At 37.3% G+C, this 13,294-nt stretch overlaps 2 protein-coding genes across 2 annotated transcripts; one reads left to right on the top strand and one right to left on the bottom strand.

Moving 5' to 3' along the window:
- Window positions 1–372: 372 nt before the first annotated feature.
- Window positions 373–9,985, top strand: LOC116128759 (nuclear pore complex protein NUP214-like). The gene is made up of 11 exons (XM_031414506.1): window positions 373–381; window positions 2,605–3,390; window positions 4,001–4,153; window positions 5,090–5,147; window positions 5,337–5,470; window positions 5,550–5,674; window positions 6,178–6,520; window positions 7,453–7,648; window positions 7,753–9,675; window positions 9,706–9,780; window positions 9,879–9,985. Exons 1-11 carry the CDS (start codon window positions 373–375, stop codon window positions 9,983–9,985), a joined length of 3,909 nt encoding a protein of 1,302 aa, XP_031270366.1.
- Window positions 9,986–10,223: 238 nt separating this feature from the next.
- On the bottom strand, window positions 10,224–12,732 carry LOC116128758 (RGS1-HXK1-interacting protein 1-like). Its single transcript, XM_031414505.1, has 8 exons — window positions 12,574–12,732; window positions 12,421–12,487; window positions 12,120–12,197; window positions 11,586–11,638; window positions 11,129–11,265; window positions 10,981–11,045; window positions 10,528–10,586; window positions 10,224–10,424 (listed from the first exon to the last, which is right to left on the bottom strand). The coding sequence occupies exons 1-8, from the start codon at window positions 12,730–12,732 to the stop codon at window positions 10,335–10,337; spliced, it is 708 nt and encodes a 235-aa protein (XP_031270365.1). The 3' UTR covers window positions 10,224–10,334.
- Window positions 12,733–13,294: the final 562 nt, after the last annotated feature.

Raw genomic sequence — 13,294 nt, 5'->3', positions numbered from 1 at the left:
AGAAAGAAGAGAAGGAAAAGAAAGAGAAAAGACTAAAGAGAGAGCGCAAGTGATGTGGAAACTAGTGATGAGGTTCAGCTGCTACATCGTTTTATACATGTACAAATATTCTTTTGAAGAGTCTTTTACCTCTAGCATTTCTCTTCTTTAATTTATATCACTTGCGTCTTCATCATGTGACCATTTTTTTTATCTTCTTCCTGTTTCATCGTCACTTGTTTTCTTTTTTCTCTGCTATATTGTTTCATCATGTGCTCTCTTCCTAAAATAAAGTATCATTACCTTGTATACTCTAACAAGATTGTGGCGACGGCGAAGGCTAAGGAGTGAAGCAAAGTGACAGCAACGCCCTCTAAGCTCTGAATCAAAACGATGGCAACGGTGAGCTACAGGTGCAAGGATTTGCTATTTTGGTGACGACAAATATCATGCTTGTAGGATGGATTTCTCTAATTTAGGGTTTTATCGATTTGGAAAAAAAAAATATCGAGTCAAAGTCGGCTCATGGGCCAATCAAGTGAAGCTAGGCGAGGTTCGAACTCGACTCAAAGTTTTACACAAACTGAGCCAAGCCGACTCGATTCCACCCGAGTCAAGCCGTGATCGGTTGAATTGAGCTGGCTCACGAGTGGCTCGATTCGTGTAACACCCCTAAAACAAGCCGATCCTATTTCAAAAAAACTATTATTGATGGGCAATAATTCAGGAATTTTTTACTCACAAGAGCTCATTCTATTTTCATTTTTATGTGCATCCAAATTAGAAATGAACAAAAATTCTTCTACAGAATTCTCTATATATATATATATATATTTCAGTTTCGAAAAGTGAGCAACAAGGACGCGGATGAGCCTTTGGTAAAAGAGGTTTGCTTCATAAACTCATCTTTGAGTTATTGGGTCCAAACAGTTAAGATTATTTTAGAATTAGAATAATTATGTTAAATTTTTTATAATTATGCTATTATCTTATTGGGATAGAATTAGGAATTAAGATTATCTTATTATCTTTTTATAATTAGAATATAATATTTTTTTAGATTTGAATTAGGCAATTAGAGTCCTTTTGGGCCAAAAAGACTGTAATTTCCTAATTCAAATCTAATAAAATATTTTATCTAATTATAAGAAGATAATAAAATAATTTTAATTCTATCATAATAACATAATTATAAAAAAATTAATATAATTATAAAAGATTTAATATAATTATCATAATTCTAAAATACCCTTAATATAAATTTTAAGATCACCTATTAAGATAATAATACTACGATTTGATTTTTTTTTAGTTTATAAGGTGTTAAATAGAGGGAGCAGCGGTATTTGAAATATGTGCAGAAAATGATTCTTTGCAGCTTTATGCTCTCACTAATGTGAAGTGACTGAAGCCTGAAGAAGGCGTCAACTTAGATGGCCGCAATTTCTCGGCTTTTTTTGTTCACAATAAGGTGTTTTTGTGAAAAATTGTCTGAAAAAAGTTTAAAAAAATTAAATTGGACGGATATTATTATATAAAATTTATAAATTAATAAAATATCTCATATATTTATTTATTTATAAAAATTCTTATAATAAAACATTAAAAGTTAATAAAAATACCTTCAATCCAATCTCAAATACGGACAGTCAGCCACCACCATCGGAGGGTAGCTAGATTTATCGTATCGGTACATGACCTGTTGGATCTTGTCGGTCGTATACCGATATAGCTTTTTTTGATCAAATTCACGGTAGATCTGGCCAGCAAAGGCCAGATCTACGGCCAGATCTGACCGTATTTGCTCGTCAATGACGGCCAACAAACGATCGTCGTTGATGGTCAACGACGATCGTTTGTTGGCCATCGTTTCCAACTGTTACAGCCAAAGATCTGGCCGTCAACGGCCAAATCTTTGGCCTTAGATCTGGCCTTTTCCAGCCAGATCCACCGTGGATCTGACCGAAAAATGCTAGATCGGTGTACTATCGATCAGATTCAGTCGGTAGTACGCCATCCTAACAGATTCCGGTCATTTTCCGGCAGTGGTAGCCGGAATCTGGTAAATGTGGATTACTGGGGTGTTTTTGCAATTTTAAAAAAAAATTTAGGTGTATTTAATTAAATTATCAAATTTAAGGGGTTTAAAAAAAATTGAATAATATTGAGAGTAGTATTCCTAAAAATCAGAGTTTTTGGGTATTTTACTGTTTAACTTTTTTGGGAATACTAAAAGTAGTATTCCCAATTGGCAACCAAACGAAGCCCTCGTTTTTATAGATAGTATAGTCTGGCATGTGAGAGTGAAAAATATTAAGGTATTTTAGGATTTTCAAAAAATGCGGTTCTAATTCTTGAAATTTGAGGATGCGTAAAATGAGATATTGTGTGTACATAACAATTTAATGGGTTCATATAATATTAATTTCGAATAATCTTATGCATCCTAAATTTTAATTTATTTTCTATTCACATATATAAATGATGATGCTTGTCTCGTGCAAAGAAGAATATGACACATAACAATTAACACATTATTTAAAAGATGAAAAATTTAAGAGAAAGTTGGAGATATTCAATTTTCATTCATTACATTTTTTTAGGCATAATTAATGGTAAAAACAGTATTTCCTTATAAAATATATATCTTCACCTGCCAATCAAATATCCCATAAAGATACCACATCTGGAAACCGGGATTTGGAAGGTACTGTTGGTCAACAAGTACAGCTCTCTGTGCAGCAAAGCACAAATTTGGGGCAATCATCTTCTGAGGTTTCTCATCAAGAGGAACCTCGTTATGCAGTTCAGAATTCCAGCAAGACAGAAACTCAAAACATTGCAGGGTTTGTATCAGAATTTTCTGCTTTTGCAGGAAAAGTTCCAACTGATGTCCCTAGCATATCAAATCAGAAGGATGTATCAAAAAGCTTTGAGTTTGGTAAGGAGTTGCTTGGAAAGACTGGATCAGCTGGCTTACAGAGTGCAACATCTCAATCATGGTCAAGTGGGAAAAACGTATTTGTAAATGAATCTGATGTCAAATCACCAGTTATACCTTCAAGTCACATTCAAGGTAAAAATTCTGAAAATTTTGGCACTAGTGTAGGTGCTGCAAATGTTTCTGGTGGCTTTGCTGGAAAACCTTTCCCTTGGAAGGATGCCAGGGGGACATCATCTTCAGTCAATTTTTCTACTAGACCAGTCCAGGGTGATGGTCTGAGAACTTCAACCGAGATGGGGAAAATTGAGTTGTTACCATCCATACGTAGTTTGCAATCTTCAACACAAACAAATTTTGCTTCTGGAAAGTCTCACAACAATAAGCTTTATCCTTCCAGAGATGACTACAAAGCTGCTGTTTCAGGAATGCCAAATTCAGAACCAAACTTATCGAAACAGTCTGGCAATGTAATGAACATTTTATGGTCTCTCTTCATCTTTTACACATTTCCCTGTATCTGGGTGATGGGCAACTTCATATTTGTTCTTTCTCCTTGTTTACATAGTTATCATACGATATTCTATTCTATTAATATGAATATGGAAAGTTTTTACTTGTACCTTGACAACTTTGTGAAAGTTCAAAGCTGGTATAGGTTGACATCTCCAGAAATTTCTTAGGTCGATATCTGTGCAACAGTGACTGAGATTTAAAATAATCTATGCCATGCTTAAATTTTCACAAGCATCATATACTAGCACATACTTGCTAATTATATTTCTAAAGCTTGAAAAAGGGGAACCAGGCTTTAACTCTATTTGTTCCTTGTGATTATTTTTGCTTGCCTATTTGAGGATCAAAGGCTACTATTCTCATCTTCCTTTGTCCATTTACATTACATGCCCATGCATTCTGTTGATGCATCTTGTTCAGTGTCATTTGTGTTTGTCTCTGCATTTGTTTGTTTGTGTTTGTGTAATTATCTTTCTCTTTGTTGTTCATTTGGTTGAGGGACTTGTAATTTTGACAACTGATTTTTGCTCTTTTCCATCCTTTTTCTTTCCTTCCATTGAACAGCTTAAAGAGATGACCAAGGAGTTGGATGCACTTCTGCAGTCAATAGAAGAGAGAGGTGGCTTTAGGGATGCCTGCACTATTTCTCAGATGAGTAAAGTTCAAGAATTGGAGCAGGGCATCGGGACTCTTTCTGAAAAATGCCGAATGTGGAGGGTGACTTTCTCACCAATGGCTCATATCTTATTTCATATTATTTTTACAGACTTAGATATATCTTCATATATGCCAGAATTTGGGGGAGTAAAGACGATAACTTGCTAAATTTTTGTCTCAGTTCTAGTAAAACATAAGCATCACTGAACTCAATCATAAGTTCAACTTGGAGGTAGCTTTTTCCAAAAAGTTCTTCTCCAACTTGATTACTTAGGAGGTTTTGAATACAAATAAACTAGAAAAGTAACAATCTACTTGTGCTGAATTATTAATTATGATTCATGTAATTAATTAGGTTCATCCTAAGTTTGCCTCTAAATAGACTGTAATTGTTTTATCTTGAAGCAGAGATAAGGAGAGATAAAATAAATTAAATCCAAAGTATTTCTTATCTCTCTTCATTCCTCACTTCACCCTTAATACACAATAGCACAAGTGCCAATCTATTCCTTATTAAATCATATAACCATCTCACATGTCCACCGAAAAAGATCCTTGGGCAAATCGACATATCTCCACCCACAATTATTTTCTTGTCTTTTAAAATTTTATAACTAATTACTGTCAAACCAGTTACTTTAACATGCATTTATTGGGTCTCAAATGCAAAGTTGTTTTTCTCAAAGTTGTTTTTCTTTTCTTTTTATGCATGTAAGGTGAAAAGGGGCATTGCCATTCCCATTTAATTACATGTAACGAGATTGCTAAACATGAGAAACACAAAGACAAACTAGACCAACATAGATAAGGGGAGTGGCCCCTAGTTCATTTATATCATTGTGCACTATTCCTTGTATTTATGATGAGTTACTAATTTAAATGTATCCTAAACATCTTCAAGTGCTAGCCATTTGGTTTGGAGTTCATGCTTTTCATCAAGGTATTTTTTACAGTGTTTTGCCCAGCTCTTATCTTGATTGCTTGTCAAATTTGTAGAGCATAATGGATGAACGGCTTGAAGAGATCCAGAATCTTCTTGATAAAACTGTTCAAGGTACTCTGTAATCTGTGCTTAAACATTGACATGCAGCAACTTTTTGCAGAGGAATAGATACGTAATTAAATGGATTTTATGAATATCTAAAGGAGCTGTAAATTATGTTAAGAAAGATGTCAAAAAGAAACAGAAATTGAAGTTAACATATCAAATGTTTTACCAAATGGTTGTAAAACTGGCTTTCAGTTTTGGCAAGGAAAATATACATGGAAGGCGTTGTTAAGCAAGCTTCTGATTGCCGATATTGGGACCTCTGGAATCGCCAGAAGTTGAGTCCTGAACTTGAGCTGAAGCGGCGGCAGATATTACAATTAAATCAGGTATATCATTATGTTATTTCACAAGTGGCAGATGTGTCCAACACAGGATTGAATTGTGTTAACCTTTTCCCCCTTACAGGATTTGACCAATCAATTAATTGAGTTGGAGCAGCATTTCAATACCCTTGAACTCAATAAATTTGGTGAAAATGATGGCCTTCATGTAGGTCGGAGAGCTCCTCAGAGTAAAGTTGGGCTTTCAAGGTACGATTATAATTGATAAATCTGTGTGCCACTTTGGTATAAATGCTTCCAACTGGTTATACTTAAATATTAATGTCAGGCTCTAACTCAATAGTTTAAGCTTTTGAGTCAAATGGTAACATAGTATCAAAGCACAAGGTTTGAGTTTGAGTTTGAGTTTGAGTTCGCCATGTGTAAATGTATTTACATTTGTATTTCTATTAATCTGTATTTATGGTTGGTGTGATCCATCATCTGTCTATTTATATGGTCCAAGTCACATGTGAGGCAGCTTATTAGAATTAAATATTAATTTTGGGCTCTTACTTGATAGCTTAAGCTTTTGATTCTAGTAGTTTTTTTACATCAGCCAACCCAAAAAGAAAGTGCTTAGTTTTTCTGACATTGATTGATATAATATTATGATTCTTGTGAACTTGTATGAAGTAGATGGAAGAGGTGATTCATATGAGCTTTTTAAAATCTGCCAATCATGATGTTTTTATTTATGTGCATCTCTGCAGATGCATTCAATCTCTGCATAGCTTGCATACCACAATGAGTTCACAATTAGCAGCTGCAGAGCTACTCTCTGAACGCCTTTCCAAACAAATGGGTGTTCTGACTATAGAGTCTCCTATGAAACAACAAAATGTAAAAAAGGAGTTATTTGAAACAATTGGAATTCCTTATGATGCCTCTTTCAGCTCTCCTGATGCAAAAGTTACTGACCCCTCTTCCATGAAGAAACTTCTACTTTCTTCTGGTTCTGCTGCTACCAAAGATCATTCCAGGAGACGCCAATCAAGTGCTATGAAAAGTTATGATCCAGAAACTGCAAGGAGGAGGAGAGACTCACTGGACAGGGTAATTTTCTTGGACTACATTTTTTTGTTGTTTACCTTGTACATCGAAAACCTTTTCGGTATATCTAATTTCATAGCTGTCTGTCGCTCTGTCCACCACTACAACTCAGAAGTGAAAGTAGTAATATATCTTTTAAGTTCATCCTGCCAGGGCTTTTCCTACTAGATAGTGTGGTTATACCACTTATTGCATCCAATTTCCTATTCTTCAAACACCAATAACACCCCAACCCTCCCCACCCACCCAACATCTTCTGTTAAATGTGTTTGGCTGTGACTAGAGATGGCAATGGGCCGGGCCGGGACTAGGTACCCCTTGGCCCGGGCTCAAGCTCGACCCCATGACAAAGGCCCAGTCCCGGCCTGGGCCTGTCATGGGTATGACGGGTAAAGCCCAAGCCTGGCCTGACGGGCTTTTTGTAATCTTAGTCTAAGCCCAAGGCTACCCATTTTTATAATGTGAATTTTAAATATTAATAAATTTCAATTTTTTTATATTTTTAATTCTACAGTTTTTAAATATTAATTTATTTTTGAATACTCACCAAATATTAATAAATTTCAATTTTTTTTTATATATATGTAGGATAAATGTGTAATTAGATATATACTATAAGGGTAATTTAGTAAAATTTTTGGGCCGGGCTGGGCCGGGCTGGGCCAGGACTGAAGACATACTCATGCTTGGTCCGTACCCCAAGGTGGGCCCTAAAATCAGTCTTAGGCCCAAGCCCAAGCCTGCTAACAACAGGTAAAGCCTGGTCTTTCTAGCCGGGCCGGGCCAGGTACTCGGAAATACTGGGTCCATTGCCATCTCTAGTTGTGAGTGAAGGAGAGTGTCTTCACTGAGACAAGGAATTGCATACCACCAATCTTTGGCCTGTTTAACAAATCTTCATTTAATGTACATATGTTTGCATGATCTTGTTGCAGAGTTGGGCTAGCTTTGAGCCACCTAAAACAACTGTGAAAAGAATGCTTTTGCAAGAACATCAGAAGGCGAGTCCAAATAAATTATCCTTGAGCGATAAGAAATATGTTAGCCCTCACATGTCAAATGGAGCGGCAATTGTTCGTCCAAAGGATCGAGCAACGCCTTCATCATCCTTGTACCTATCTGGAAACGAAGGTAAGAGTCATTCTCAGTTTCTGACCATATTTGTATGTGCATACCTGTTATGTTACCAGAAATAGTAATTGGGTGTTTTCTCTGTGTATATTTATCTTTGGCAGGCATTCAGGAAACTTCACTAAAACAGGCTTCTGAAAACCAGTCAACCTTGTTCAGATGGGCCAATGATCCAGTAGGACCATCTCAATCTACGGGGCCGAAGTTTCCTGTGTACCAAAGTAACACTGCTGCAATATCATCACATTCAGCTCTGCAATTGCCACTTATGGGAGGGCAAAATCATGCTAGATATGATATCACTGCAGATAAATCAAGCCATGTTGATAAGTCTAATTCGGTTTTGATTGGTGAGACCAGGCCAATTTTGCAATCTGAGACTAGCGTAAATCAAAAGCCATCTACCCATACAGTGTTGCCCTCATTTGCTCCATCGTTATCAAAGAAAACCAGTGAAACACCAAATTCAAATGGTAAAGGGAGTTTGTCAGCAAATTCAACAATTGAAAGTGAGAAACCTCTGCTGACAACTACAAAAATTGTGACTATTGAATCGGGTAAAAATCGTGATGCTCAATTATCAATATCAGCAGCTATCCCAACGGCTTCTGCCCTTCCTGGAAAAGTTGCACAGTTTGATGTTGCAACCAAAAGCAAACCTGGTGAAAAAGTATCAACCTCTCCTGCATTCTCAATGCCACCTGCTTTATTATCTCCAATGTTTAATTTTTCAAATGCTTCCCCATCCACATTATCCACATTGTCTTCAACTTCCTCATCATCTGCAATGTCATTTGGTGAGTCTTTGACTACTTCTAAAGCTTCCATAGATGTTAAGCCAATAGTTTCTTCAATATCCATGTCCTTACCTTCTACCTTACCAATTGCTTCCCCATCCTCAGTATCAGCTTCTTCCTTTACAACTTTTTCCTCTTCTAGTTTCTTCTCTGTTCAGGCTCTCAAAACACCAGTGTCCTTATCTAATACCCCTGCTGTGAGCTTGACGTCAGAGTCTCCTAAAACAGAACCTCAACTCTCTACGGATAAACTTATTTCAAAAACAGAAGGCAATGCTACTATACAAACAAAGCCAGTGCAGCCAGGTTCTCCAGTGGCTGGATTTGGTTCAAAGCTTGAAACTTCTGTGTCATCTACCTCTGCAGTTGAAGCTCCAACTTCAGTGTCATCTACCTCTGCAGTTGAAACTCCAACTTCAGTGTCATCTGCCTCTGCTGTTCATACTCCAACTTCATTGGCACCTGGAAGCAAGCCTAGTTTTACAAATACGGCAGGTAATGTATTTAGTGTGTTATCAAATGCTCAACGAGAAGAGTTATCTACTGCAAACACTCTGTTTTCATCACCGATCCCAACTTCTGCAACTACCACTGGTGGCAAGAATGAAAGTTTGGACATTGCAGTTTCACAGGAGGATGAGATGGAGGAGGAAGCTCCTGAGACCAGCCAGACAACTGAGCTTAGCTTGGGAAGCCTTGGTGGTTTCGGAATTGGCTCAACTCCCAATCCATCTGCACCTAAACCAAATCCGTTTGGTGGTCTTTTTGGCAATGCTGCAACAAGTCCAGTAAGTTCACCTTTCACCGTGTCAGTTCCTAGTGGACAGCTGTTCCGGCCTGCATCTTTTAGCTTTGAATCTCCACAGTCTTCCCAACCATCTCAGCCAACGGCTTTCAGTTCTTTTTCCGGAGGATTTGGTACTACAGCAACTCCTCAAGCTTCCGCCCAAACTGGATTTGGCCAACCAGCCCAGATTGGGTCTGGCCAGCAAGCATTGGGGTCAGTTCTTGGTTCGTTTGGACAGTCAAGACAAATTGGTGCTGGTCTACCAGGAGCAGGTTTTGCTTCTGCAAGTAGCTTTGGTGGTGGTTTTGCTGCTCCTAGCCCCACAGGTGGTTTTTCAAGTTCTGCAACTGGAGGTGGATTTGCTGCTGTTGCTTCTGGGAGTGGTGGATTTGCTAATTTGGCCTCAGGTGGTGGCGGATTTTCTGGTGTCGCTTCTGGAGGAGGCTTTGGTGGAATGGCTCCTGCTAGTGGAGGCTTTGCAGCTGCTGCCCCAGCTGGTGGAGGCTTTGCAGCTGCTGCCTCAGGTGGTGGTGGATTTGCTGTAGCAGGTAGCAGTTTTTATATTGATCTTTCCCCTGTTTTGGGTTTAAGTCCTTATGAAGGTGACATGGTTTTGCTGATCATTGTCATATGTAAACATTTGCAGGTGGTGGTGGATTTGGAGCTTTCGGCAGCCAACAAGGATCAGCATTTGGTGGGGGTGCTGGAGGAACTGGAAAGCCTCCCGAACTCTTCTCACAGATGAGAAAATAGATTTGGCTGTGTTTTTTGAGCAGCAGATCCTCCTATTTATGTATTGGCATAACTATAGAGTTAAGTTCCATTGATAAGGTTCGTAGAAGAAACAGATGTCAGTTCCAGAATGTGAATGTAAAGTATTATTAATATGAGCAGCTTCATTTATGTTTTAGCTTCAACTTTTTACTATTCAAGAGGTGCTGCATTTTATCCTGGGTAAATTTAATATCCCAACAAAATCCAGCACCAGCATTTCCTCTTATTTCAATCTTCAAATGCTTGTACAAAACCAGAATAACCAAACAATTTCTAATGCGATTGATAATAAAAAAATTCAAGTACTTAGTAAAATTTCTATACGGAATCAAACAGGAACTCCTAACTCAGAGATCTTCATTATCCGTTTATCGAGCGCAACCCTCTGCCGCTGCAGGAGTGAAGCCATAGAAGCAACCTAATTAAAACATAAGAGAGATAAGAAGAATCAAGAGCCAAAGCCTTGTTTTCAGTAATTTATGGATGTATCTATGTAAGAATGAAGAGGTTGTTGAAGTTACCTCAGCTCTAAGTTTCAATGCCTCCCTACCGGGGATTTCTCTCAGGCCTTCCATCAAATCTACGCCAAACATACAATAGAAGTGGCAACATTCTTACATTGTTATTAGAACATTCATCTCAACACCTTTTTGGTAAAAAATAGGTGTCTAATGAGCCAAACCAATCCAAATATTTGGTTTATTAAGCTCAGTTCAATATTGAGGGAAAAAAAAAATAATTAAATCAACTAGCGCTACACGTTTGGATTTCAACTTCAGGTAATGTTCAAGGGGATGAGAAAAAAAGGCAACAGAAGTTTTGTGTGAATAGCCATAGTTCATGTCCTTTCGAAAAGAGAATTCTATCATCAAGACAATTTTACGGGAGTCCAAAAATATCAAATCAAGACTCCAACAGTCCTCCCACCAAAACATCATAATAAAGGAAAAGAAAGTGCAATCAAGAATGTGTACCTGCAGCTTGGGTTTCAACTTTGTAAGCTTGTTTAGTGAGACGCTGAACTTGACTTCCAGCATTCCTACAAAAATATAACTTGGAGCAATGAGGGACAGATCTGTAAAGAAAGTTTTGCAACAGAAAATGTAGTGAAGATCACTTTACAAGAGCTCCGTTTCTCCACGCTTCATATCCTTTTCAGCAAGACTTGCCCTTTCCAGCAGTTTTTTGCTCTCCTTCTTCATTAAATCAACAGAGAGGTTCAACTCTTTGACATTCTTCTCAGCCCTGACAAACTTTGCCTGCATAACCAATTGTGGAGGTGAATAAAGGATGAAGTACTGGAATTACACGAAGCCTAGGGCCTGAGGCTTAAGCTTAAATGTACTAAACACGTTTTTCTTACTTTTTTATTTTAACTATTTTCAAACCTACTAATTCAACCAAACCCCAAACCCACCTTGGTGTGACCAGAATTCAATCCCAAGAAATCCAACCAACTGAACTAGCTAGTACCCATTCTAAATTATTAACAGATTGTGCAGACAGATAAATAATCAACTTTCCACTCATAATATCAACGGGGAGAAAAGAGCTCCTACAGAATAAAGAAGATAGATACCTCCTCGCTTTGAAGTCGACCCAATGTATGACGAAACAAAAATCTTCTCGGACCTGCAGAGAAAACCTTAAGGAATCAATTCAAATAAGATTGAGAGTGTAAAATATACAGGAAGATATACCAAAGGCAGTCAAGGGGTGTGAAATGGAAGAAAAAGCATACAAAGATACCACATACATGCATGTACAGGGAGGTAATTGAAAGGTTGGAGCCTAAGAACTAACACATCCCTCCATTAACATTAATGAAAGGAAAAGTAAACATTATCATCCGTAGTCTTCAACATTATAAAGCATAAACATATGTGTACTGGAGTCAAGTCAGCAAATGAAAATGAAATCAATTATAATAAAACTGCAGTAGGCAGTAATGCCCAGGGCTCATACTTTTACATGGATACAAGGAACTGAATAGGTGTTCATCATGAACACCAAAACCAAATTGGCGAAATCAATCAGTAAGTATGTAAATGAACCAAGAATTGCCAATTGCTTTCTTGAAAACAAGCCAGAGTTAAAATTAGCAGGTCGATACCTCGCAAGAGAAGGACACCAGCAGAAAGAGCAATTCCAACAGCTGGACCAGGGTGTTCCCGTGCACCCTTCAACTCCTCTGTAAGAACAATACCAAAGAGTCAGCTGGTCAAAATATCATCAATTTTAATCAAACATATTATTAACCAACCAAGAAAAACATTCCCAATTTAGCAATGTTCTTGATAAACCCTATAGCTGGCAAGCTAAAACCAGCAGTTAAAAACTAAACCCACATAGATTTCAACCGAGTATAAATAAAATCACAAAATAAACAGACGAAAGTTAAGTAAAGAAGTGACCTTTAATTTTGTTGAGAAAAGCTTGTTCGTAAGCTGTATACTTGGTGATGGCATGGGGAAAAGAATCCTACAAAAACAAAGCAAAGAATAATTAAGGAAAAGTCGTTAAATTTCAATTGGAAAATAAAAAGGGAAGAACGATAAATCGAAAACCTGCAAGGAACGAAGATGGGTGGAAGAGTTTTGTTGAAGAGAACGAGCAGAACGAAGAGCAGAGTCTTTAGATTGAATGACAGTACGTTGCAGATCCTCCACCCATTCTTTCGCATCTTTTGCTTTTGGTGGCGTTGCTGATTCCCCTTCTGAACCCATGTCCTCGCTCCCTTTCTTCTTCTTCTTCGACTTCACTTCGCTCTTCTTATCTTGCCCAATACAAAAACAGTACCACTTCGTAATGTTTCTTCTTCTATTTTTATAGGGTATTTTAAAGTACCACTGTATATCGATCGTCTCTAGTAAGCCTATTGGATAGTAGAGGTTGGACTTGGACCCTGTTAATATCGATCATGCTAATGATTTTCTTCCATTTGAACTCATTTCCATAATTCTTTTAGTTGCGCGGCTCCTCAGTAAAAAATCTTTATAATTAGCAACCGTAATCCAAATTCAACTTTTGTCTGTGTCATCACATCCATTCCTCTTCTATTCTATTTGAATATTGTTCATGTATAAAATAGAATTATTTATTTGTTTATTACCAATATTTTTGTTTCATACTTGTTATATTATAATCAATCGAATAACTTAGAATTATTGTTCATATTGAAGTGAACCGAAATTGGTACAAAGTTGGTCCAAAATCAGGGGCGTAGCTAGTATATAAAATATAAGTTCAATTGAATTCACTCAAACTTTTTATTAAAAAAAATAAGCT

This window comes from Pistacia vera, unplaced genomic scaffold, assembly GCF_008641045.1.
Source record: "Pistacia vera cultivar Batoury unplaced genomic scaffold, PisVer_v2 Contig204, whole genome shotgun sequence".
Taxonomy (NCBI): domain Eukaryota; kingdom Viridiplantae; phylum Streptophyta; class Magnoliopsida; order Sapindales; family Anacardiaceae; genus Pistacia; species Pistacia vera.
The sequence above is the reverse complement of the archived record's forward strand: the minus strand, read 5'-3'. Positions and strand labels throughout refer to the sequence as shown.

Bases quoted from the DNA above. Each gene is read 5' to 3' on its own strand.
- LOC116128758 (XM_031414505.1), bottom strand. From the start codon at position 12,732: ATGGGTTCAGAAGGGGAATCAGCAACGCCACCAAAAGCAAAAGATGCG. The intron at 12,198-12,420 runs GTCACTTCTTTA...TTGTTCTTACAG, and splicing joins TTTTCTCAACAAAATTAAAG to AGGAGTTGAAGGGTGCACGG. The intron at 11,266-11,585 runs GTATCTATCTTC...TTGGTTATGCAG, and splicing joins GTCGACTTCAAAGCGAGGAG to GCAAAGTTTGTCAGGGCTGA.
- LOC116128759 (XM_031414506.1), top strand. The intron at 6,521-7,452 runs GTAATTTTCTTG...ATCTTGTTGCAG, and splicing joins GGAGAGACTCACTGGACAGG to AGTTGGGCTAGCTTTGAGCC. The intron at 9,676-9,705 runs GCTTTGGTGGAA...CTGCTAGTGGAG, and splicing joins TGGTGTCGCTTCTGGAGGAG to GCTTTGCAGCTGCTGCCCCA.